At 39.0% G+C, this 27,180-nt stretch overlaps 1 protein-coding gene across 2 annotated transcripts in view; it reads left to right on the top strand.

Moving 5' to 3' along the window:
• The window catches only part of PMS1 (PMS1 homolog 1, mismatch repair system component), a 79,391-nt gene extending 68,684 nt beyond the window's left edge, over nt 1-10,707 (top strand). For both annotated transcript variants that reach the window (XM_059727237.1, XM_019492125.2), the window contains 2 exons: nt 6,184-6,344; nt 10,244-10,707. In XM_059727237.1, coding sequence (XP_059583220.1) covers nt 6,184-6,344; nt 10,244-10,408 — 326 coding nt within the window. In that variant the 3' untranslated portion in view covers nt 10,409-10,707. The remainder of the gene's footprint in view (nt 1-6,183; nt 6,345-10,243) is intronic.
• Nucleotides 10,708-27,180: the final 16,473 nt, after the last annotated feature.

Here is a 27,180-nt window from a genome sequence, read left to right as displayed (position 1 = left end):
CAGCACAGCAGGGAAGTGCAGGGCTGGGCAGCCACTGCTGCAAGCCCTGCAACACCCTGGCGAGGCGTCCCCTGTCTGCCCAGCAGCATTGAGGGACACAACTCTACCCCCCTGTCCCTGCTGCAGCCAGGCGGGCAGGGGACATCTTGCCAGGGCAGCACGGGCTTGCAACAGCAATGAACTTCCTTGCCTGGCCCTGCTCTGCCGTGCCATGCCGGGTCCTGCCGATTGGGTTGCGGAGATCCTGGTGGGGGGGACCTCTAGCAGGGGTGGGGGTATAGGGGGCTGTGGCTTGCCAATGAGGGGCCTGGCCCTGCGTTCTGGTGAACGAAGGGGGCAGGGGGGGCTCTGATTTTCCATGATAAACCCAAAATCAAATACCAAAATTTATAGGTACTTAGAATTTATTTTATTATAGTGATTGAGACACTGGTCGGCTTCCAAATTGCTTTAAAATTGTAAATATATCAATAAAACATTGTGTTCAGTTGATTATATATCTCTCTCTACATATAGATAGATAGATATCTATATCTAATATAATATATTATAATACTATAATATATTATGTCTAGATATATAAAATGGCATTTCATTTTAATAGCAGATTTTGGGGGTTTTTAATCAGAGAATTTGCATGTTTTTATCAGAGAGTGTTTGATTTTTAAACAGAGAAAACCAGGATCCTTGGTGATTACTAAAGTTATATTAACTAATTCAGGAAATAAAAATATGTATAATAAATCTCTGCATAATCAGTTTAATTCTTAGAGTATTTCATATGCTTAGTAGTAGTTTTCCATTCTGACTAGTCAAAGCATATGTATTTCATGAAATGTAATCTTGACTATGCATATGGCACTAATTTGCTGCCTATCTTATTACATATAGAAGTAGTCCATTAACATTTCAGTTTCAAAGTCTGGCATTCAGAGGCTTAGAAATGCTAGGAATTTGGTTGTCCATGCAACTCAAATTTTCTCCCTTTGTGTGTATAATTAATGTACAGTCTTTATGTAAATAATTGCATGCTTGTTAGAAAGCTTCTAAACTTAATAGTTGTGCCAGATTTTTTTCTGTATTAGGTGTCAGTGCTTGGTATGAATAAAAATGAATGTAATGTTTGCTTTCACTAAATCATTCAATAATTAAATAACTTGCCCAAAGTAGTATAGACAGTCAGGAGAATAAAACCTAGGTCTTTTGATTTCCAGTCTCGTGCTCTCGTCTACTGCACCAAGCTATAACTGGATATGGATGACTGTACTATTTTTGAGGTAAAGGTCAGGTAGAAGGCAAGGCAGAGGTGCATTTTATGGACTAACTGAATTTAAGAAACATAGGCATTCATGAGCCACAGCTCACTTGATCAGATGCTACAAAGATGAGCTTATTAAAGGCTTTGGAAAGGATTGTATTATATCTGAGCTAGTGCGGGTATGCTAAATACGTGGTTCTTTGTTCTGGTTACATCTACCTAACATTCCAGACTTTTTTTTTAATCCCTGCTTTGGAACCCCTGTCTTGCTTACTGTCATGAGCATGTGTGTTCAATACAGCTGAATAAAATGTGAGTTCGCCCTTTTATTTTAAAACAAAAGGCTGACACTTGGTTATGCTTCTATTGGTACACTTGCAAAACTACTCAGTACTTTCTCTGTGTAGACAGCAGGTAATTTTCTTCTGGTTATTGTGGGCCCAGTTCGTAAACCATTAGCATCAGTAAATGAGTCCTGTCAACCTCAGAGTGAGTTGGATGGGATTTTGTGAAGCTTTTTGCAAGGTTTTTCTTTTTCCATTGGGGAATAGTTGGGAAACTTTCAACTTTCCCCATAAGTAAAAAAAAATAAAAAAAAAAATTATGCGGTGGGGGGCTTCATATCCTCAACATTTCATTATCTTATGGATTTTTCCCACATCCAGGTCTCTTCTTTGCCTCAGTCTTACTCTGACTTTTTCAGACTTCTGGATACAAAAGGAGTATCACAGATTGGAAAATAATTGAGTGTTTTGGTCGCATTTCCTTAATCCCATCGGCCTTCCCTATCAGTTAAAACCAGAGTTCACCCAAGCTCCCCAAAGAGGCTTAAAAGACAGTTCTGTGCTACTTTTTGCTTTGCTCTGCACTTGACTGGAGACATTAGTGGAGGTCTGGGCATGCTGTTTTAGGATCTGAACACTAGTTTATTTTCATTTCAAGATCATTATCATACATTTTATATTTGGCTAGAGCAGATTTTTGGAGTCTGTATCAGAGTTGTTTTAAAACTAGTTCTGTCAGTCTACTCTCCAGTGAAATCCCATCATACTGCCAAGCTGTCTTAATATAAGATTATAATATCCCAAGAATAGGGAGCGATTGTTCCAACATTTCTGTACTGAATAACTTGCAGCCATCCTCCATCAGTGAAAATCTGGAGATGGCCTTCTCAGAAGCAAATCTCAGCAAACTTTTCTTCTGTCAGAGTTCCAAGAGAAACTAGCTTCTTGGGTGTGGTGCCTAGAGGGCAGTTCACTTGGTCCAAGGCAGATTCACTATAGAGCTGTTGGAAATGCTATAGCTTCTTGTGTTATTGCACCCTGCATATGTAGAGTGATGACAGATCTACTGTAACATATGGGAACCTTCAAGGATAGGTTAAAAAAAAGCATCTACATCAAGCCTCTCAGTAAGAGGCTATGTAGGTTGTTTTTCTTCAAAAGAATACTGTTTTATTTTCTGAATCTCATATAGCTTAAAGAGGGTGCTTTTTGCTGACAAATTGGCTAACTCAATAGTGTCTAACAGAAATGAAATGAGATTTCATGTAGGATATTTTCTAACAGACAATAACCAGTGGTTTCTTCCTGAGCAGATGATCATTTCTAATTTGACTCATTATCAGATTTTGTTTTGGTCATAATCACCTTCCAGAGCCACAGTGCTTCCTAGGGTCTCTCTTAAAGTTGCCGTTGCTGTCTTCTAATGCAACCCTTCATTATGCCTGTTTTCCAAACATGAATGCAAACTTAGTGTTATCTCATTCAGTGATGCTCTCTACATCTTCTTTCTTGTGACTTTTAATTTGACAGCGAATAAGAATTATTTTATTTCACATAGGGCATGTCTGCACATTGCCCTATGGTGACATGCTACATCGCCATACAGTGTGCTATGATGATGTAGCAATCATGTAGGTGTACACGCAATCGGCAGCTACACTGCCATAGCGGTGCACTCCCCTGTTGTAGCACACAGCTACAGCGACATAGTGGCAAAATCTAGACATGTGCTGTGCACATAGTGCAGTACAGGCAGTTACTGTGCTGTGCTTTAGTACTTCCAAAAGGAACTGGACTGGGGCCTAGCAGTAGAGAGAGAGACTGCAGAGGAAGGCTTGGGATTGAGACTCAAGGGAGCAACAGCTGGTTGAACACAGCAAGGAGATGATGACTAGAAGAGAAAAATGAGGTGGGGAACTGGGAGCTAGCTGGCTGAAGCTGGGGGAAAATGGAAATTGGATAAAGGAATGAGGGGACTGAAGAAGCAATGAGGAAAGAGGTGGGAGGGGAAACTAAGGCTGGGTTGAGCAGTTTGGAGAGGGAAACAGGGACTAAAAGACAAGAACTGAGGAGACAGGTTGGACAAAGCATTGAGAGCGGATTTGAGACTAGGTGAGCAAGGGGACTATGGTGTGGAGAGGGAAGACTGCCATTATGATAGCAAGTCCAGAAGGGGAAATTAAACACTCGGGCAAAAATGAGTAGGTTGGAATGATAAGTTTCAAGGAGCGGTTATTTAAACAAGGAGCCAGGAATAGGGAAGAGGAAGGACAGACAGGAAACAAATAACAAGAGTCAAACTTGGCAGGAAGGGCAAGGGAAGGTCTCTTGATCCTTTCAAGGGCCGAAACACCTCTGAAATGAAACAGCTGCTGAAATTTCACACAGCCCTAATATATAGATATAGATATCTATATCTAGAAATAGATACCTAGATATAGATATATAGATATACAGGAAAGGAAAAGAAAAGAACAACAGAAGAATAGCTTCTGTTGTTAATGTTGATTTTCATTTGTAACATCAGTAATGAAGAAGCACAATTTCTGAGACCTTGTGAAATATCTCTGTGATTATGGCCATCTAGCAGCATTGCAAAGATGTAGCTGTCTTGGTGGCTAAACTAGATTCTTCAGACAGAAGATAAAAGACAAGAGAACTTGATTCTCACATTCAGAGTGGTGGTAACGTTTAGCTGAAGCTGACAGAGGTGGAAATACCATGTTTCCTCCCTTTCTGAACTGGTCTGGTCAAGATCTCTTCTCTGGAGGCACAGGAGCCTCTTGGATTGCAAAGTGCCAGGGGACTCTGAAGGTGGCAGCTATCATTTCAAAGTTTACCCTTCCAGCCCATCCAGTTTTTCCTACCATCATTCCCATTTAATAAATACTAGATAAATATTGTCCAGGAAGGAGTGGTAATCTTATTTGGTTAACATTAACTAGTTAGATACATTTGAGCAATTTCAACTGTAAACGTGTCTTTCCTTTTCTAGAAATCTTACTCTGTAACAAAGCCAAGAAGCTTCAAAGATTCCTTCTCATAGTTCTTTTAACCTATTCCAGTTCATACTAGACAATTTATCTTAAGCTTCTGCCATTTACATAAAACTGTTTATGAAATAAGCTGAGTTGGACTTTTCTCGACTTGGACAACAAACGCCACAGGCCTTGGCACAGAAATTGCCAGTTTTTTAAAATGAAGATTATCCCCCTGTCTCCCAGCTCAGTTTCCTATTTCTCAGGCTTGGTGTCAGGCAGGATCATGTGGGGTTGAATTGAGATTGTCATGAACCATTCTTATATGACTGAGAGACAAACTATCAAGAGGAAGATTTTTTACTGCTTTATGGGATTTGTTGGAGCATGCAAATGAGACAAATAGTGGCTGACCTGCAAAGGTTTACAACTGGAGTGGAAGGAATATGGCTGGGAGGGAAAGAAGATCATTGTATGGATTCAAGATGGGTGTCAAAAGTCATCTGGCCCTGCAGACTGGATGAAGGTTGCCAGGCCAGTCTGCAGGCCCAATCAGGCCCACAGACCATCCCCACACGCAGGACCCAGCACACATGCCCTGCCAGTGTGTGCACTCTTTGAAATTTGCATACCGGATCCAGCCCTACATGCATGGCCAGGGCTAGCATTTGGGGCCAGTTTGGGGGACATGCTGGCTTCACCAAGCCAGGCCAGTCTATGGGTTTGAATAAGGATGATCCTCAGGCAGGGCATTGGACTAGAGGACCTCTCAAGGTCCCTTCCAGCACTATTCAATGATTCTGTGGGCCCAATCCAGACCAGATTCTGATTTAGCATGCAGGGTTGGTCTGGCATGGACACCACTTGCAGCATATGTCCCAAACTAGCCACGTGCAGCATGCTCCAGACAGGCTTTGCACCCTACATACAGTGCTGTGGGCCAGATGATGATACAACTCTGCAGGCTATATCTGGTATTCAGAATATGTGAGGACTTTTTTCTAGGCATTTTTAGGGTGGTCTCTTCAGCTTGTCATGGATGTCCCCATTCAGTTGTTCAGTTGCAACAGGGACAACTTCTTGATGGGTATGGAGCTTTCTGGAAAGGTTGGGAGAGTCTAAACATCTTGGCCCCTGTGGTAGTAAAATCAGTGAAAAAGTTGCTTTTGATTTCAGTGGGAGTTGGATCTGTCCTGAAGACATTTGACTTGGGTTGATGTTTTAACTGAGTGTATTGCACCACTGGTATATGGTGCAAAAATCAAGCTATACTATATCCAGCTGTTTCAGCTTCAACTTCAATTTCACAAAAGTTTTAATACAAACCCTGGGATTAAAACTCTTGTCCACAGCTGGAAAAATTGTAAAGTGGTATAAACCTTTAAACAGTGCTAACTAGAATTTGAACTAAAGTAAACTGTGTGTTGCTGGAAAAGGTCTTGTGATTTAATAGGAAACCCTGTGGGAAGTCAGGCTGTTCACTCCAGGAAGGAAAAATTAGTTTTCTTAGCTCTCTTGAATGCTATTGGCCAATTTACTAAGCATTTTTACATCAGTTTTATTTTTACTGGGCATATTCTGGGATATAAATCAAAACAGTATGCAAAATACACTTTATTTATTGATGTCAGGGAATATTAATATTTTCTTCTTTTATTGCCAGGAGTTGGAGCTACAGAAAACCAGATGGAAATAGAAGGAATGGCTAATTGTATGCCATACTACGGTGTATCTGATTTAAAAGAAATTCTGAATGCTATGATAAATAAAAATGCTAAAGAAGTATTTGAGTGTAGACCTCTTAAAGTGATAAATTATTTGGAGGTAAGAAATGGCCAATGTTTGAAAGCAAATTGGCTATCTTACGTTTCAATAAATTGCTGAAATGGTCTAAAAGTCTCTTTAGTTTTTGGTCTTGAGTGTAGCTCTGTTCTGAAAGACTCATGTTAAACAAGGGGGTATAGATCCAATATACTATTTCTGCCATTATGGCACTGCATTGGTAAGAACAGAAGCTTTGCTACTAGTCATGAGATGCATCTTTGAAATCACATAGAAAATAGACATGTATGAGGAGGTGCTGTATTTTTACATAGGCAACAACCTATTTAGCATATGAAGAAGTGGTTTGTTCTCTACTCTCAAACAGTTAGTCTCTAAGGGAGTTTTTACATGTGCTTTGGGGTGCAGGGGGGGACACTTTAATTAGAGTGGCTCTGAGAGCTGCTCTAATTAAAACACCCACAGTGGCATGTATTCAGCATCCTGCACTTCAAAATGGTATTGGGAGCGCTTTAACTAAAGCTTGTTCAACGAGATTTAGTTAAGCAATCCCACCGCCATTTTGAAGTGTTTGAATGCTGAATACAGGTCACGCGGAGGCTGCTGGAGTGTGTTAGTACACTTCAACAGACTCAGTTAATTGAGTCTACTCTGACACATGCTACTTAGCACGTGTCAGAGCAGGCATATGGCATGTGTATAGGTGCCCTAAGGTGACACCCTGTCCTGCCTTCTACCTGACTTCAGACTCATACAGCTAACTACGTCTGGTGCAACAAAAAGAAATTTATGCAAAGAGGAAAGAGTACAAATGTGAATCAAGGTCTATTTTTGTACCAAAATGTTTTTTTTTTAATTTAGGTAAAGTAGCACTGCTTTATAACCCTAAAATGGCTGAAATCATGTCAAAATACAAAAGCACCACCTGCCAACCCTTGTCACTGAAATAAAAATAATCTTTTAACTTTAACCATTGCATTGGCCTCTCTCTCCACCATTTCCCTTAATACTCTTGTCAGTGTTTAATACACAAATAGGTAATTATTGCCTTTGCACGATTTTCTATCACAATTTTCATCATGTACAGTTTCGTACACAAATTACATGATAAATACTAGAGAAGCTGAACAATTGGGAGTATGTTGTTTCCCAGTGAGCACTTCTACGTGAGATGCTAAATGTGCAGTAAATTATTTCTACATGGCAAAAACAGTGCTAATGCGTAGTAGACTTAGTCTGCTATGTGTTAGCATCACTAAAAAGACATGCACCAGCACTGTTGTGCAGTAGCACTGGTTACTGTGCATTGAGTTAGTAATTGTTTGTAATAACAGTGCATTACTACTACAGCGCATTAATGCACATGTAGATGTGCCCAGTATGGCTTGTATCAGCGTTATGCCACTTTTCTTGCCTCTTCTCAATGTGTTGATTCAAAATTAAATATCTTGGGCCCTCCAAACAGGAAAATACTAAAGCATTTTCTTAAGTCTGTCCTGTATCAAACATATGCAAAATCCTTTCTTGCATAAAGATCCTTTTTTCAAATTGGGCTTAGGAGTGTGTATATGTTTTATGTACAGCTACTTTTTAAATACTTTAGGAAAATCCTGTCCCATATTTCTGGGGGAGAAAGTCGGGTATTGGCTGTGGAGCCAGAATAGTTCTGCTATCCAAAGGAGGGCATGCCATAGAAAAGTATGCCCAGGAAAGATAGGTCAACAAGAAGTGACTTGAGTGATAGTCAACCATGAGAGAGAGAAACTTTCTTTCCTTTGCCCACCAAATTCCCACCCAGGTTCTCAGATAGGTCAGGAGAATTGAACTTGGATATGTATGACTAGTGTTGAGAGATGATGAAGGGATTGTAAATTAAGGCAGTTGGGCATATGAACCACTTTTATGTGTGGAGTTACACAGCAATAATAGCAGCTGGAAGGTAAACATTAAACAGGAAGGCATAAAGCCTGCAATCACAATGAAAAAATAATAATTTAAAAATATAGGGCTGAGCACCCAGTCAGACTTGACATAGAGAGGATGAAAATTCAGAGTTAAGGATTATAACCTAGAACCAGGCATCTCCTAAATATGAGATTTGTTTTACTTGAATGTAAAATAATTATTTTCACTGAAGTCACTGCTGAGTTCTGCTGTTGAGATGACTATAACCTGTAGCAACTGAGCATTATAAATATGATCCTGCCTTAATAGTAAATTTCCTGCATTCTCTTAATGCTTAACAGTAGCATTAACTTGATATTGAGTGTGTCTACATGTGCATTAGATCCAGGAGCAGTTTACTCGCGAGTAAACTATTCATGAATAAATGCTCCTGGGCAGACATCTGCATGTGCAAGGAACCAGGAGCAGATTTGCTGCTAATGCTTCCACTTCCTGGGGCCCTGCAATAGGCCCCTGCCATTACTAGAGGGAGCTCTAAGCTCCTTCTGGGTGCTAGCCTAAGGGCCGAGAGGGAGTATCCGGCCAGGAGATTGCAATGTCCCAGCCCCAGCCAGGAAGCAGCTATCTGCTCCCAGGGAGGCTGCCTGCTGCTGGGATGGGGACAATGTTCCCCTGCCCCAGCAGCAGGGAGCTTCTGGCCCTGGCTTCCCAAATGGGGCCAGGGGACTTGGAAAGAGCTGCATGGGAGAGGCAGGTCCCAGGCCCCTGCTCCAATCTGCCAGTGGGGCAGCTACCAGCGGATTGGGGCAGGAGATTGGGAGATAAGGGATCTCCCAGTGCCGGCCTCACGACCGTGGAGCTGCCACTGGGAGCTAAGGATCTCCCAGCCCCTGCTCCTGATTGCAGTCTTGCAGCGGGGAGCTTGGAGTTCCCTGCTGCCAGGGCAGGGGGACATAGTACTTGCCTGGGCTCCTATGGCAGAGTCTACCCTGGCAGCAGGCAGCTCCCAGGGGCAAGAAGCAATCTCCTACCCCCGGTGGCCAGCTGACCAGGAGCAGATTTGCTCCTGGTTAGTCGTCTACACAAGTATTATCAAGATCGTTTCAGGCTGGACATAAGGAAGAATTTCTTTACTGTCCGAGCCCCCAAGGTCTGGAACAGCCTGCCGCCGGAGGTTGTTCAAGCGCCTTCATTGAACACCTTCAAGATGAAACTGGATGCTTATCTTGCTGGGATCCTATGACCCCAGCTGACGTCCCGCCCTTTGGGCGGGGGGCTGGACTCGATGATCTTCCGAGGTCCCTTCCAGCCCTAATGTCTATGAAATCTATGAAATTATTGCGCAGTTAGTAATCACAAGTAAATTTGCTACTTGCATTTTCAGGTAGCAAATTTACTCACGATTAAAGAGGTTTACTGCGCAGTAACCATGTGCACGTGTAGACTCACATGCTGCACAGTAAGGCATCTCATATAGACACACTCATATAGTCAATTAGTATATAAGACTTTCTACTACTATATGTACACACTTGTGGTGACTGAATAGACTAGATACAGAGATGTAATGCTATAAATTGGTCAAAATATCTGTAGGAAAGTGTCATTTTAATTTTGGATCATGATTTTGCCGCAGACAAAATATGTTTTGTGAGCTGGTAAATATTTCAGCTCCCACTGATATCACTGTAACTTAGAGGTTTTCATATGTGTTGAATATTTTCAACAAGATTGGATCCCCTCCACATGCTAAAAAGAAGACAAGCATAACCAATAGATTTGCAACACAAATTGATTCAATGCTGCAATTTCTTTTTCTGTTTTTATATCTCAAATGGTGCCTTGATATGACTTGTGAGACTTTTGCCGGAGAGTTGTAGTTTGGATGTTTGGGGTAGAATTTATCACTAGAAAATGAAAAAAAAAACAACACTCAGTGAATGCCTACTGAGTTTACTGAAGCCACAAGTTAATTTGTTACAAGGTAACACTATTTGTTTTTTTTCTCCCCCACACCTCAACCCATGTCTCCATAGGGAGAAGCAGTGCGTCTGGTTCGGCAGCTACCTTTACATTTGTCAAAAGAGGATGTAGAGAACACAATTCACAGGATGAAGCAAGAGCTTGGAAATGAAAACAAAGGCTGCGTTCATGGTCGTCCGCTATTTCATCATTTAACAGATATTCCAGAAGTTAAGTAACAAGCACAAATCCAAGGAAAGTTACTCAGTAAAGTGGAAAATTTTGTTTGACTTCATATTTCTGCTCCTTAATTTTCACCAGTACTCTGTATTGTACAAAGCATTTGTATTCTGATCTTGACTGTTTACTTTTTGCTTGGTTTGGTTGGGGGGTTTATATTTTTGTTGTTTTATTTTTATGTTCAACTACTATTTGAAAACTGAAAATGGATTATAAATATTGTATAGAAACTGTCATTTGGAGCAACTTGTAATTATTTTTTCCGCTAACAGTTTAATAAAAAAGTGTTTGCAACTGGCTTTGTACTTTTTTCATTGTTTGACGATTGAAAAAACAGCATATGAGGATGGTTTAGGTTCAGAATGGTTGCAGGTTATTCCCAAAAGTCCCTGACCAGTTTATTACAATAATGACATTAAAGATGTTGATATTTAAAGAAATGCCCGAGGTCTCTGTATACATTTGCATATTCAATTACTGCAATTATATCTGAAAACTTAAACCATTTCCATTTACAAATGAGTAGACGTTAAAGTACAAATGTTCAGTGTCCATAATTCTGGTACTTGACCACAAAAGAATTCATGACATTCATTCTCTTTGGACCAGAATGTGTAGAAATAACCTACTTCTGTAACTACAAAAATACAAACATACTAGATTATCATTCTTTCTAAGGTAAAGCCCAAAACAGTGTCTCCTGGAGGGAAAAGGTTTCCACAAAGATCTCTTCCTGGAAATTCCTTTCCATCCCCATTCTGTCCAGAACTGCTAAAATTAGTCTGACCTGTTCACACCTGGTTTATATGGGGCTTCCACAACTGCTAGATTGGAAGTTGCTATAAAAAAAAACAACCCTCAGTGTATACCAAGCTACTGTGGACATCACTGGCATTAAGAAGAGGCTATTCTACATTCTGAGTAGGCAAATAAGCAGTTTTTCTGATGCATTAAAAAATGGTCTATTGGCTGTGATTTTATATGACACCTATAAGAATAAGAGAAGTCAAATCCCAACCATCTATAGCAACATACAAATTAAAACAACTAGTTTTCTGTTATGCTACCAAGATCAAAGATTAAGAAGTATCATGTGAATTTTTATGCTTTTGAAACAGCAGTCTCTCTCCTACAGAAAATAGATGCCAATATGTTTGTATTTACAGCCTGAAATCAGAAAAAGGAAACAATAGGAATGTTAATAAATCTACTACAAATATTTGGTGGTGTACTTTCATTTATGATTTTCAATCAGTCTGCTAATGTTTGGTTCTACATGCCCGCATTCTGTTAGCCTTGTCTAAGAATTGTCTATCCAGGGAAGTAAGCATGCAGTGAGCCTGAGTTTGAAATGTGCATTAAAGTTGTCTGTGATGGGTAGGAGTGTTGCGAAGCTCTTTATTCCACTTTGAAAATGGAGTACACTTCCATACCTTTCCCCCCCTCCCTCCCCCATGCATTAAATTGTACTTTGTGTGGTACAATTTATTTCTTTATCTTAGTAGTGAAACACTTCTTCAACATCTTATTCCAGCAGCTTATGCTATGAATGTACATATCTCAACCTTACCCCAGAAAACTGGAGTTCAGTCTGTGGCATGATCACTACCTGTTAGCCTGTGGAGCAAATGCCTTGCAAAAATAATGTCAAAGGTGAGTGACAATTTTCCCTAAATATTGTTTTACAGATTCTGGTTCTTTATTGAGTAGAAATGTTGACAGAAGAAATGCTCAGAGGGCAAGGCTCTCCCAGACTGTGTATGTGAGGACTTGATCAGCTGGAGGTGAAAGATTTTGCCTAGCTGGCGTAACAACTGGCATGCTGGAAGCAGCGAAGGTCTATGTGTAGCTTAGGTGCTAGCATACAATATTCCACCTTGATAGAGGCAGCTGACCCGCAGTGACTTTGAGCTGCACCCTGAACGTAAAAATGAGCATGGCAGGGAAATACATGTTGGCTTGTGCTGCAGGTTAGGTCTTCCATTTAGGTAGTGGGAAGCCCAGCTGTGGAGGCTTTAGGTGTAAATGTGAACAGCTGTTGCTTTTTGTGTTGAAGAGTACTTTGAGTGGGAAGGATGAGACATCTAGCAAATCATCTATTTCTCTTTCATTGCCAGAGGAGTTACAGCTGTTGCTGCCCCCCCCCCCCCCCCCCCCGGCCTCACCCCCAACACACATACAGCCAACATCAGAAGAATGGAGGTATGGGAAGGAGAGCCAGATTTTAAAAGACTTCAAGTGGGGATGCAGTAGGGAAGCAGATTAAGATTTAAGCAAAGGAGCTAGAGGGGAAGAGGAGGCAGAGAAGGAAATGCCTTTTTTGAGGGGGGAAAAAGTGGCTACAGAAGGAGAAAGAGCTGGCAATTACTGCCATGTTAAAACTTTTACTATGGAGGAGAGAGGCACATACCTAAATAAGCCTTCAGGAAGGTGATTATTTAAAGGGTTGCAGAAGGTGGTGTCTTGTGCCTGTCCAAATGAAAGGCAGACTTTGAGGGAGCTGTTCTAACCTCCCTTTCTCCATGATCCTCTCAGCTTCCCCTACCCCCATCCCTAACATCCTGCAGCACCTGCAGGTGCCCAGCCAACTGCCAGGGACCCTGCTCCCTGCTGGGCTGTAGTCTGCCTGCAGCTCTCCTCCTGTGCTCCTGTGAATTGCAGCCCTATGGTGTTCTTTCTGCTTCCCTAGCCTTGCCTTTTCCTTACCACAGTGCCCAGCATGCCCCCAGGGCAGAGCAGTCAGGAAACTATTTTCTTCTTCTGCCTAACAGAGGAGAATACTCATTTCTAGTCCTCTGCCCAGGTGCCTTGCCATGATGAGGAAGCACTGTATGGTGCTCCTTTCATCCCTTATATATCCCCTGCCTTTTAACAAAGTGTTGAGTTGTTGGTGGGAAGGCTCAAGACTAAGTCAGGCTGAGCTGATTTCTCTCCTTTCTGCAGGGTTTTTGGTTGTTGCTGCGTTGGTCTAAGGACACAAGTAGGCAAGGTTCTTTAGGCAGATGTGATCTCTTTTATTTTCTCTCTTAATTGAGTAGTTGGAAAAAAGTTCTTTGCAAGCTTTTGGACACATGCACCATTCCTCAGGCATAGGGAGTCCCTGCTGTTGTTCTAAGAAATTCTCTCCTTTCTCCGGTTCACCAGCTACAGTTCTCCAACCTCCCTTTTGGTTACTCCTCTTCTGCTGTAACCATTGCATTTCAGAGGCACATGGGGTCCAGGTATCTGGGAGAGTTCTTGCAGTATTTTGGGCTTGTCCAGGTGCCTCTCCAACCCCAGTCTACAGGAGGCAGGATGCACATATTGAGGTGCCATGGAAACCAATTAGGGCTAGAAACTGGTTGAAAAGAGACCATTTGGAAAGGGAAAGATGTCTGTTCGCTGAGTAACTGAACATTTATATAATTTCTTTTACAAGAGATAAAAACAATATATATTAATATTATTTTTGTTCCTATTGAGCCAAATATTGATGGTCTTTATTAAGGCAAACTCTCATTGACTTCAGTGAATATTTAACTGAATATGATTGACCCGTGGCCTTATGAATTAAGAATCAAAGAACTCAGATACTGATTTGAATGGATTCATGCACACTTGAATTCTATTAAAGGATTTATCTAATTCGTTAAAAAAAAATATATATATACCCCACTAGGTGTGGGTATATATACGTTTAACACACAATCAAGACCTTTAGCCAGTCAGGAGACGGAAATACATATGCTATAAGTATACTGCTCTTCAGGCTCTGATTGGCTGTGATAAAATAACATTGTGGAAAGCTTAATATAGGAGTTGTAACCACAGGAAACAACCATTCATAAATCCTTTCCAGACTGACATGCTTTTATACCCATATGTAGCAAACAATTCCTAGAAAGAAAAGAATTCTGGACTTGCACGTCATAGCCTTCCTGTGGCGCAAACCATGCAATTTCTAAATTTCATCATCAATACAAAGCACATGCTACTTGGTATGTACCTATAGATTGGGTAGACTGAATACATTATTGTTAAGGTCACATTGAGATATTTTAATGTTTATTCACCATTTCTTGCTTATTTATAACTTACTTATATTTTAAAGTATTTCTTCGCATACTAATTTACTTCTTGATACCGGCATCATGCTACAGTAATATCTACAGTAATGATTGAAATGTGTGATATAGATTCAAAATACATTCTTTTTTGTGGAGTTGTGAAGCTGATATACATTATTCACAGAGAAATTTCCATTACATGTATAGTACTTGACATTTAAGATTAAACGTTAAGTATTTGCAGTGCCCTCTGCTGGCTTTTTTATTTTTTATATAAACATAATGGATCACTGCATCCTACATGTACTTGGCTTGGTGTTGGAAGAGGCAGAGTATTGTCCATCTTAATTAATCTTTTTTTTCATCTTTAGTCATATGAATAAGTAATAGTGATATTACTATTGATATTTCCAGCAATTTCCCCCCAAATATGTCCAAGCACACGCAGTATATTATAATCTGTTCTGCTTGGACTTGGGAAGCACAGTGATTTACAAAATAGTTTTTATTTGCCAGCAGGCACGCACACTCTGAACACCACTCATTCTAGATCTTCTGTGATGTACTTCCAGTTCAAATTTTTGCTTAGGTTATATTTAGAAATAATCCCTTTTTTGGGGTACAAAAAATGCTAAAGACTAATTTTCTTTTTACATACAGGAAAATCTCACTGAAAGATGGGAGAGAGCAGACATCCTTTCCTCCTGAGCATGTAATGTGAAACTGCTAAGGTAATGCCCATTAGTATATACAAATAACATCCTGATGAAATAAAAATTTAAGGAAGTCAATATCTGTTTCCATCACTGCTTGTTTTACTAAAACTGTTTGTAATATATTTTGGGGTCTTGACTTTTTTAAATATTGAGAAGAAAGGGAGAAAATATGTCAAGATATGTTTAGGGAAACACAGGTGAAGTGTTTATTCCTGTAAGTAATACTATTTCACTGGCAGTAGTAAGCCATGTGTGATAGGTATTTTTAGAACTGGACTTTATTTCATGTGTTTCATATTTTTTTGTAAATATTCAGAATTGAACTAATATTTGCCTTATTCATCCTGGCAAACAGTTACAAAACTACTCCCACCTCTGTGGCAACTTAACAGCCAGTCCCACTTCAACCTTTCCTTTTATGTACATGTTGGCGGTACCGTGAGTAAGTGTACTCTGACATGGACAAAGCTTACAACAGCTGATTCTTAATAGTTGATTGTTTGTTTTTGAGCAATTCAGCTTCTGTACAAATATGCAGCTTTTAATTAATTTCCAAAGCACACTGAGCAACATTTAAGATAAAATGCAAACAATTCTAGACTTGTTTTAAATAATTTGTGCCCAGGCACTTTTCAGACTGATTTATATATTGTGTTTCAACAAATTTATGGTGCATCCATTTAATTTTGTACATGGAAGGCTACCAGATGAAGCTTTATTGTTCTGTTCAAGTGTTGCATGTATCATATCTAAAATCACTGAGAGTATAAATGTGGAAATGTTAAATCTTTTGTTAATGGCTTCGTATTAAGTACACGTGGTTGCAGATGATTTGGAGGACTTATTTAAAGTAAATATACAATTTCAAGCTCAATTATCATTTATAGCTTAACTAAACATAATGAGATATTAGTGCTGTGAATTTGATACAGTGTTACTTCATAATTATGATGCTTTTCTACAGTAAATTTGATATAGAACAGTTGTTAAAGCAAGGCTGCTCAATTGTGTGACCAAAGATTTTATGGAACACATCTGGCAAATTAGTTCAGGATGTGTACCGTGTAGGAACAGAATCTTTTGCACAAAACCTAGAAGGAAGCTAATTCTAGATGTATATGTGTTTCGTTGATGACCAGAAGTTAAATGAATATAATTGTTTAAGCTAATGGAAATAGTATTTAGAATAACATTTCAGAATAGCTAAAAAGGAAATGAAGGATAATTGCTGTTTAAAATCTCAAATGAACAGTTTACACCTGTTAGTATGTTATGTTTAGAACAGCTGTGTCTTTTATTATCAGTAAACAGATGCAGAAAGTAATGGAATGTTTTAAAGCAATATGTTAATCCTATCTTCCACTACTGAACAGTCTCACAATATAGTAGTTAAATATTAACTGTATTGCTGCTGTTGTTTACAATTATACAATTTGTGGTTATATTTTGTCTGAAGATGAATATATTTGAAGCTCTAAAATATTTATCCGAAGTTATTTTAGCATGTGACACTTTGAGAGCTCACTCTTGTAAACAGTGTCACACTGTAATATGTTTATTCAGAAGTCTAGTTGCTTAAACAATTCATGTAAATTCTTGAGGATCTTGAATTAGTTTTTCCTCAATGGACTTTATCTATACACTTTAAAGTGTACTTGTTTTTTAAACAAATCTACAGTTGTGAGAGAAAAATACTACATTTGAGAGGCCAAACTCTGCAAACTTTCTTTGAGCAAACTCGTTTTGAAAACAAAGTATCCTCAATAGAATTTATCCAGATCTTGTTCAATCCAGCCTAAAATTTCACATTATTACCTTAGATCATATTACAATAATTCTAGCAAGTTTGTCTCAAATTTCTTGTATCTCCTGAATAATTCTGGATCTCAATATCATAATTCAGTAATTTTTTCGTAATTTATGATAACTATATTACTGATGTACTAAAATGTGGCTTTATTTTGACTGCTGTATCATATCAGTCTCTTGGAAAAGTAAGATCTTCAAACTGGTATTTGCCTTTTTAAAACTGCATTTGCCATATTACAAAATGTTTTAGAGATGCCTATAAGAATCAAACTGGAGCTCAATTTAAATTTAAGAATTATATATCAAATGTTAGTGTGTTTTCACATGAAAACATCACCTTTAAAGACGCCTTCATTTACATAAATTTGGAATATTTGTAAACATTTTTAACATTATAAAAAAGTTTTAATGAAATATCATGCAATTGTGGAACATTACCGAATCAGCAGTCAAAGAACGGAAACACAGTGGATTAATAGCATAATTTTCTTAGCAGATTAGCTCCCAGGAAACGTAGAGACCAATGAATATGGCAGCTGCGTTATTCAAATATTGTATTCAAGCTGAGGTCAAATTGTTCATTCATGCATGTAGAAGCTCGGCATTAATTGAATCGCTGCATTTTTAGAACGCTTCTGAGGTCAGGCATTTTTCATGCCTCAACATTTTTAAATTTATATATATATATATATATATATATACACACACACACACACACACACACACACACACACACACACACATATACATTAATTAATTAAGATTGTCCTGAGGCATAGGCATTGTTCTGATTACAGTGTAATATGCTTAATATGTTAGGCATTCATACAGGTTTATTGATTTGTCTGCCAAATCATTACAATGTTAATGGCAACTACAGATTAAAAAACTGGATCTACAAGATTTTAATGCATATTAATATCCTGGCAACCCATTACTGGGGGATTGTGAAAGGCCAAGTCAGGTAAAATTCACTCTTCTGACTGAAAGAAAGACACTATATCTGTCTAGTTCTGTTTTTTAACCTGGATAATATTTATATTGGATCAACTGAAAGGTAGTCTTGATATGACATGGTACGAGATGAATGATCTCAAAAGTATTTGTCCTCATAGTTGTCTGTCTCTGCCATTTTCAAGTTGATCACTGACTTTATAGTTTTAGGCACTATTATTTCACAAGAGAATTTAAAGTCCATATTTGGAGATAATCATTTACTGAATTTTATTAAGTATCTCCGATTTCAAGATATTTATTTCCAGCATAGGAAGTAAGTGACTCTATCTCCAGTAATGGATCCTGGATGTGATTACTGTTAAATTCCTCATTTAGCAATACATCCAATATTTTAAATTATCTCAAAGCATTTTCATCAATGCACTATTTGAATTTTACTCTTCTCTAAGTAAAACAGTCATCTTCATATTGTCAGAGACCTGAGACTTTATGAGTTTTTTGGCTTGTTTCTTGATAAAATTTTAAATAAGTCAGTTTTACTCTCCTGTGTTGATTTTTTTGTTTTCTATTGCTAAATGAGGAAATGTTTTGATCCCAAAAGTTAAGTTAGGCCTAAGCATAAAAAGAAGATATGTATCTCATAGGCCCTTGGCAGACGTTCAGTTAAAGATGCAGTGGGCTCTGATACGTGATTCCAACAGTCACACCTCCTGCTATGCTACACATACTGCTACATCATGATGCTGGGCTCCCTCTGCACTAGGAAGTAACAAGCCAATTAGCTGATCTGCGCTCCTGGTCTTGGGGTCACATGGGAGCCCTTGATTCAGATGTGCCCTGAGGCTGGGAGACCCAATCAGATCCTGCTTCTAGCTTCTGGAGCCTTTGGAGTCGAGGACTCCCACGTGCCCCTGTGGTTGGAAGCCCTAGTTAGTTGATCACTGGCCATGCATTCAGTTTAAGGTAAAATGAGAGCCAGCCACAATTACACGTATCTTGTTTAATAACTTTGTGGAGTATGCCTTGTTTAATCGCACCATTAATTGCATTAACATGTAGCCAGGCTACTACTTAAGAAGTGATTAACTGGTTAATGACACCCAAAGTGTAATGTCTGTCAGGGACCATAGTACCCGTATACGATTAATGCGGTTACAGGGTTTTTTTTTTACAAAATGCAGGAAATATTAGGGGATTGATCAACCAATTCTGTCTCTGGATGTAAATAGAGTTTTTAATCTAACATTTTTAAAAATCAAAAATAAAATAAAATATTTGAAAATGAAAAATATAAATGAGTAATTGTGATTTCTTCATTTTATGAGCCATATTTTTAAAACACTAACTCTAGAATTACACAAAGTAATAACAGATGAACCATTTTGTGCCCATCATTGTGCATCCAGAAAAAAATTATTTAGCCCACAAGTCACGTGAAGGTTTGATTATAGGCAGGATTCATGTTCTCATAGTGTGCATTTAAATTTACGTGGGATAGTGCCTGCCCCAGGAAGGATACGAGTATCTAGCTTACCCATAGAATCATTGGAGAGACTTCAGAGATGCTGAAGAGCAATTCAGATACATTGAAAAGAAATTGAAATCTAAGTGCATTATACAGTGGACAGGGAGTGGTAAATGTCTCCAGACACACACATAACTATACCAATAAAGCCTTCTCCAAAGATTTGTACTGTAATAGCAAATATGCAGTGGCCAAGGACCATATTGTATGACTTCTCAAAAAACTAGAAGATTGAAACCACTATCAATGGTCCAAAAGCAAGGGAAGACAATCTCTACTGAAAACATTTCACCTTTTACCTCAAAATCCTGAATGTAGTAATCTTGCATAATGATCTTCATTCTGTAGTACAATGTTCCTGTTACTAAATGATTCTGTCTGAGTACATTTTTGGAGATACTTAAGAATAGATGAAGTTTTAATGGCAAGATATCTGCTTCGAAAATGTACAAATAACATATACTGTAAGGCTTAAGGCTGCCAATTTCTGTTAAGTCTGTCCTGCAATAATTCAGAAATTCTGTATTTTGTCTTTTGTCAATTTATAGCTGCACAGAAAACTGTAGTCTTCATTATTAGCTTGTAACATACTGATTAATACAGGATAAATGCATTAATCATATTTATTATCTACAAATAACATTTAAAATCTGACACATTTCTGTGTGTAAATTAAAAATGTTTTAGTTTAGTTTGAGAACAATAACTGGCTATAGGCTAAGAAGATGTTCTGATCTAAAAGTGCCTTCAACTTCAGCTGGTATCTACTTGAAAATACCCAGAAAAGGATTCTGCCTTACAAGTTTCCAGTTCATTAAGTAGAAATCTGTTGAACAGCTGTTTTTTGTGAACTTTCAGGTGCATGTGAAGCAGACCTAGAAAACACCCTCTTTCCATCGCAGAACTACAAGGATGAGTATTTGTGTCCATACTTTAGCCCCAGGTCTCTCCTAAGATTTAGAGGTTTAAATTGAAGGTCCCAATTTTTATCTGTTTCTGATAATGACTATTAATTGCTCTGTCATATATGGTAAATTGAATGTAATGCCTATTATTAAAAAAATAGTACTTTACATTTATAGCCATTTTAATCTAAGATTCTTGAAGTACTTCATAGCACAAATATGTTTTTTACATTGCACAGAAATCATACAGTACAGGATTTTGATCACTTTCCTATTTTTCGTGTAGGGAAAATGAAAACTAGAGGTGGTGGGTGCGGCGGGACTAACCTCCCCATTGCCAGGACTTTGCTTTAGCCACTCGGCTCATGTTAAATGTAGCGAATTGCAGATGCAATGCTGTCTTAAAGTGTGTAATTACATATATTACACTGCTTTAGATTATTTAAGTTTCTTCACTTTTTAGTTATGCTTTTCTTTTACATTCTGAAAACATTGCCACTTTGTAATTTGCTATATACACATGTAGGTAGAGTAAGAAACACGTGCATTGAAATATTAATTAGTGATATACTGATAATATGCACTAATAAATTTCAGGGTACTAAGAGGCTTATTTCATGATTGTTTTTATCAATTAGAAGTAGAATTTTTAAAAGGGATAAAGGAAACTAAAATTTAGTTTACTATATAAGGAAAGACTTTAATTTATGAAAATTTGTTGCAGGCTGTGTTATCAAGTGACATGTTGATTATCAACCTAAGTCTCTCAATTGTAGTTCAAAAATCCAGAGCAAGTATTTGGCATAGCACAGTTTGTTGTAAGGAAGATTTAATAGCTTGTTATGTCCTATTTATATAAACAAGAGTCATTTAGAGTTCAGGAGATATATTTAGAATGTGCATTTGTGCATGGAGTTGCAGGCTGAATAAAGTAATACTTGAAAAACTTCCTATAAAATGGAGAACAAGAAGTAAAATTTGTCATATAATATTAATGGTATATATCAGAAGCCTCTTGAAAGTGAACTAATCCAGCCAAAGCATTAGGATAGAAGTTGTTACCAGTTTATAAGAATGCAACCAGTATTTTTCTGTTATTGAAGTTAAAATGTTACAAAGTACTCGTAAGAAGGCACAGTGATTGATGAGTACTGGCATGCCTGGTAGGGCTGATCTTGTGCTTTTTGGCCTGTAGTCTTCACAGAGAGCTTCCTTCTCTAAAACAGTGTACAATCAGGCCAGATGAAAGAACAGCTTAAAGTTCTAAGCTCTTCTATGCTACGTGCTGTGTTGGGTCAGAATATTAATAGGAGTTTACAGTGAGTGATTTGTAATCTGACTTGTGATTTGTTGACTTTAAGGTATGCATAATATCTGAAAAATGTATGCTAAGTCAGTTTAAGATATAAATTTTATAGCATATGATAAATTAAAACCATGGTGACCTTTTGGTCTTGTTGATCACATGTATGAAGATGATCATCTGTTAATCTGTACTAATCACTCTGATATGACTCTTGCGTAAAAGATAGGAAAATAGTGCTATTTCTGCTATATTTACTCTTCTGCAGTTTCCTTAAAAAATTTTACAATTAAAACTTTTAGCAGCAAACTTAATATATACTTTATGTACTCTGTTATGGAAGTAGGTGTAGTAAGACTGTTTTCTTATCAAAGCAAATTTTATTAAGTGGTCTGGTTATGTAGAGAGGTGTCCATACTAATTGCTGGCCACAGCCAACCTGATATCAAATCATTTCTCAGAATTTCTGACAAAAGTCTTTAGCATGATTTATGCTATGATTGACTCTTTTTATTTGGCTCTTTCAAATAAAAAGAAACAAAAAATGTTGCCTTGTTCTCCCATGAGATAGACGTATGCAATTATAATGCTTTTCATTTACAATGTTTAGCACTATTAATTCAGAGGTCTCAAAACTTGATTAGTCTTTATACCCAGAAATGAACATTACACCCATTTCACAAGTGGTTTAACAGAGAGTCATAGAAATAAGCAAAGTCTTAAAGCAGCTTAGTCCTGAAAAATAGCTTTTCTCTCAAGACACAGCCTTTCAGAAATCTTAAATTGCTCTTACTAGTAACAGAAGTTAAACAAAACAAAACTGCGAAGTGACAAAGAATGAGTGTGAATGTATTTACACATCCAGTGCATCACTAATATGTTTGCTAAAAGTTGCTTTTGTCCACTTCCTACTTCCCTCTTCAGAGTGATGCAAGCAGCGTTGGTGCTGTGCAGGTGGACATTACCCCATATTCTTTGTTCAGTTTCCTCTATCATATCAGTAATGTATCAATACACACAAGGTTCCCTATGTTTTCAGATTATGTGCTGCAACCAGCATGAAAGTCATATAAAACAACCCAGAAAAACTACTGTATTCATACAGTATTTCCATGTACAAATGCCTCTGTTGATGCATTACTTTTCTAAGATTTTGCTGAGTAAAGTTATTTCCATACATAAGCATTTTGGCCATCTGCAACTGTCAGTGAATCTGGTTTGAGAACACTGGTAGTAATTGTAAACTTAGGAATGTGTGACCAGCTAGCAGCCAGCTGTGCATGCCCTGACTTTTTCCAGGTGCTAAGATATATGGGCACTTTTGTTGACTTTTAACAAATATATACTTTGGAAAGTATATATATTATATTAAGCCCATTTTCAGAATAAAGTTTTGTTCATAAATATGGTATAAATGTGGATAAAATAGAAAAAATAGCCAAACTTTGTCATGTAGTTTAATTATTAATACATGACACGGAATGTAGACCTCATCTTACATACGGCCTGTGACGAGGAGAAATTCAGTATCCTCTATGTTCCTGAAAGCTTGGAACAGCAAATTTAATCTACCAGTAATACTGTGTATTTCAGTACCTGCTACATGTTTGGACTGCACAAGTATCTATAGGTCAGAAAGTCTCTTCAACTAGACAGAATTAGCAGCAAATTTTACTAATCAGCTGCACCTCATTAATTTATTCAGGCACAGTGAGTAACCTTGCTAGCTTTCTTCTTCACAATAGGGGAAGACCTAAAAGAACCAAAAGAAGATATGACAATCCTTCTGGTTCTAATACAGAGATGTCCAAGGTTTATTTGCCTCAGTAGACACATTTATGATGTATTGTCTGTGAGGCCAGCTGGTTCCAAATTAAATGAACACAAGATCACAAACAGGAAAAAAGTTAATAAGCATGATCACTTGTCTAAGGTAATTTGATTTCATAGGTGATTAAAATATCTAAAAATCCTTCCCTTCAAGAAGTATATTACTCTTACCTTGCTGGTTTCTATTATAAAAAATAATAATAGCTAATCATTGGGGATCTGAGTTTTCCATTTCCCATGGAAAAATGGAAAAAAAACACAGATTTTTCCTTTTACCTAAGAAAAATGTGGATTTTTCATTTTAATAGAGAAACACGTGGATTTTGCTCTTTTGCAAATAGCTCTTAGCAGGCTGGCGGAGTTACAGCCTGCAAGGGGCTGGGGGGTGTGGGAGGAAGGTGGTCAGACAGGGGCACAGTGTGCATGTACATGCACATGGCTGCCAGACAGCATGGAGAGCAGCTCCTGCAAGTAATCTGATGTGGGGCAGGGGAAGAAATGAAGCCTCCATACGGAGGGAGTTGGGCAGGACTAGGGATGGGATTGCTGCCCAGCTGGGCAGTGAATGGAGTTTGGGGCCCAGGGCCGGCCACAATGCACAGCCACAGGGCTCCACAGCCCAAGCCTGCAGTCTGTATTACCTGGTCCCATTCCCTTTTCCCTAACAAACTTCTCAAGTTCACAGAAACAATTTTTAGACTCTTCGTTGTGTAGTTAAATTTGGGGGTGTAGGTGTAGGGGGGTATTTGGGGGGGACAGGGCTGTGGGCAGCTCATCCAGGGAGGGGAGGGGGGCGGCTTATCAACACCTGTGCACTCCCAGGGTGGGGCGAAGGGCACGTGCCCCCCAGATCTGTGCACAGGACAGGGGCAGGCTGCCTGCTGCATGCTCAGGCTCCCTACCTTCCCAGGGCCTCCATAGCCTAGCGGACAGGACTCAGCATGCCAGGGCACAGTGGGACTGGGTGGGGAAGCTCCTTGCCCCACACTGCCCTGGTGACATGGCCCCTGCCTGCCCCAGTGTAGTGAGGGGCACAACCCCGCACCACCACCCAGCTGCTCCGGAGAGGCCACAGGGGGTGTAGCCAGGGCAGTGCGGGGCTTGCAGTGGTGGCAAGGAGCTTTCCCCACTCTGCCCAACCATGCCAGGTCTCGCCTGTCGGACCTCAGAGGCCGCAGGGGAGGGTAGCAGGGTGGGGAGCCTAAGTCTGCAGTGGGCAGCCTGCACCTGCCTCTGCCCCACACACCAATCTGGAAGGCAGGTACCCCCCCCCCCCCCCCACAGAAGTGCATGCAGCAGCAGGGAGACAGCCCTGCCACCCGAGCCCGCAGCAGGCAGCCTGCACCCCCCCCCCCCGGGGGACTCTGCTCCAGCCATGCCACCCATGGAAAGCCAGGATCCCAGCTAATCGCACATCATGCACAGTGCTTTTCCCATCACTGGATGATGAGAATCCTTCAAAGAGGTGTTTGGCTTAATTTTTGTGTGCCTGAAAAAGATCCTTAAATGCATCTCTGATACCAAATTTGTGTCAACACAAGTCAAAACTTTTGCTTCCTTAGTTTCTTGGGAACAAGGAAGCTGCAATATTATAGTAAACTAAATAATTTCATATAGAATGCTCCTATTAAAAATGGAAACTAACTCTGATCCTTAAGGCTTAACTGGAGAGAAGCAAGTATAAAGAGCTTCATTTATCTGTATGTATATAGATGGAAAATGCTAAAGACTGCTGTAAATTATGTTGGTTACAAATGGTTCCAAGGACTAGAAATGCAGCTAGAAACCATTGTGTCATTGAGTTATAGAATCTCCAGACTAATAATGCTGGCTTGAGGGTCGGTTTCTACTTGGTATAAAGTAGCTACACAGCACTGGACAACCAGGCCTGCTTTTTCCAGAATTCAGAGTGAAATAAAGATGATACTTTGTACATGTTTGAACTATGTAAAAGTGGGTTCTGAATTTAAAATTTGTTATCAACTCAGATGAAAATACAATAGGATAGGAATTTGGGTTTAATGTGGGTCAGCAGCTTAAATTGAATTTCAGTGTCCTCTAAAGGCTTGAACATGAGCTCCTAACCCAAGTTGATGCCCCAGTTATTCTCCCTTTACTAATATTTTAACTGGAATCAGCTAACTTGAGCTAGACAAGCCAAGGTAAGAATATATCTTTTTCCAGTGTAGAAATTCCTTAAATGTGCTGTAATGAAAACAGATATAGGTTAGTAAATCTTGGTTCTCAAAGAAAGTCAGCAAGTGATATTATTTCCAAAAGGAGCAGTAGTAATTATTTGTTATGATTCCCAAAGTGGGCAGCATGGGTGATTTCCCCTGAAGGATGCTATTTTCCCTGCTTGCAAGTATTTCAAAGGAAACTATATACTAAAAGATATAAATAACATTGAGATTTAACTGTGAAACTGGTTAAAATTGTATATATGAGCACAGCTGCTCTTCTCACTAATCCTGTAGATGTTGGAGCACGTAAACCCATTCCTAGTCCTTTGAAGGCAAGTTTTAATCCTATGTAGTGTGATAAGGACCTACATGTATTACAAAATAAACTGTCCAGGCCTCTAAGTAAGAGTACACTTTAGCTATTATGTGTTGATGTACAACTTAAATAAATAATAGACAGGGACAAGAATCAAATCTTCTAGATTAGGAAAGAAAGATTGAGTCTTCATGTACTTGGAAGATCTCTCTTGTCCCTAAAAGCAGTAAAGATTTATCACCAATGCAACAACTTGATTTTTTTTAAATATTATCTACAATTTGTGGCCATACATACAAAACCCCCACAGAATAGAACCCAGTTTCTAGTGAAGAATTCCATGAAAACCTAATCTTCAGCCTTCTCTAATGTTCCTTAGGCAAAATAATAGGTCTTGCATCATCCTCTGAACTTCGAAAGAAGAAAATTCTGTCAGACCCACAACCTGTTAAGCCACCTGAAGTGGAGGGCTAGTCCTTGAGTTGAGGGATTTCCTGAGAAGGGGCAGCCAAAATCAGTTTTTTTCAAGAGAATCTATGGGTCTAGAACAAAGAGAGAGAGTGTGAAATTCTCATATATGTGGATATCCGCTCATTGTCTCAAAACTGGCTTTAACTTCTGTAATACACCTTCCTTCTGACTCCCAGGGCACATCTACATATGCATATTAATGTGCAACAATAAACTCCAGTGCATATCATGCCTGAGTTTATTGCTCCCAGGCGTCACATTTACATATGCACCTGGGATTGCTCAGTGTGCTGTGGATGGGACTGGCTGGGGCACAAGAGTGTTTCACTGTGGGGCTAGCTGGCAGGCAACCCCCACACTGAAGCACTCAGGTGCCCCAGCCAGCTGGGTCAGCATCTTACACGTGCGCTGCTGTGCATGAAAGAACTCTGCAGCAGGATAGTACTTGTATTTACAAGTACTAAACTGCTGCAGAGTTTATTAGTTTCCTGCGGCCTAATAGGGCCACACATGTAGACATTGAGATGTTTACTACAGAGCTAATTAGGCAACTCGGCAGTAAACATCTCGGTAGATGGATTCCCAGAGTGTAAAAAAGAAAAAAAAGCTGTGAGCATTTATTGAAAATTGTTGCTTACCCTTAGCCCTTTTAGCTAGTGTTTTAAGCAGTGTAAGGACTACTAAATATTCCTTTCAGACTAGAAGAGAAA

This window comes from Alligator mississippiensis, chromosome 4, assembly GCF_030867095.1.
Source record: "Alligator mississippiensis isolate rAllMis1 chromosome 4, rAllMis1, whole genome shotgun sequence".
NCBI lineage: Eukaryota > Metazoa > Chordata > Crocodylia > Alligatoridae > Alligator > Alligator mississippiensis.
This window is presented reverse-complemented; position numbering and strand designations above follow the sequence as displayed.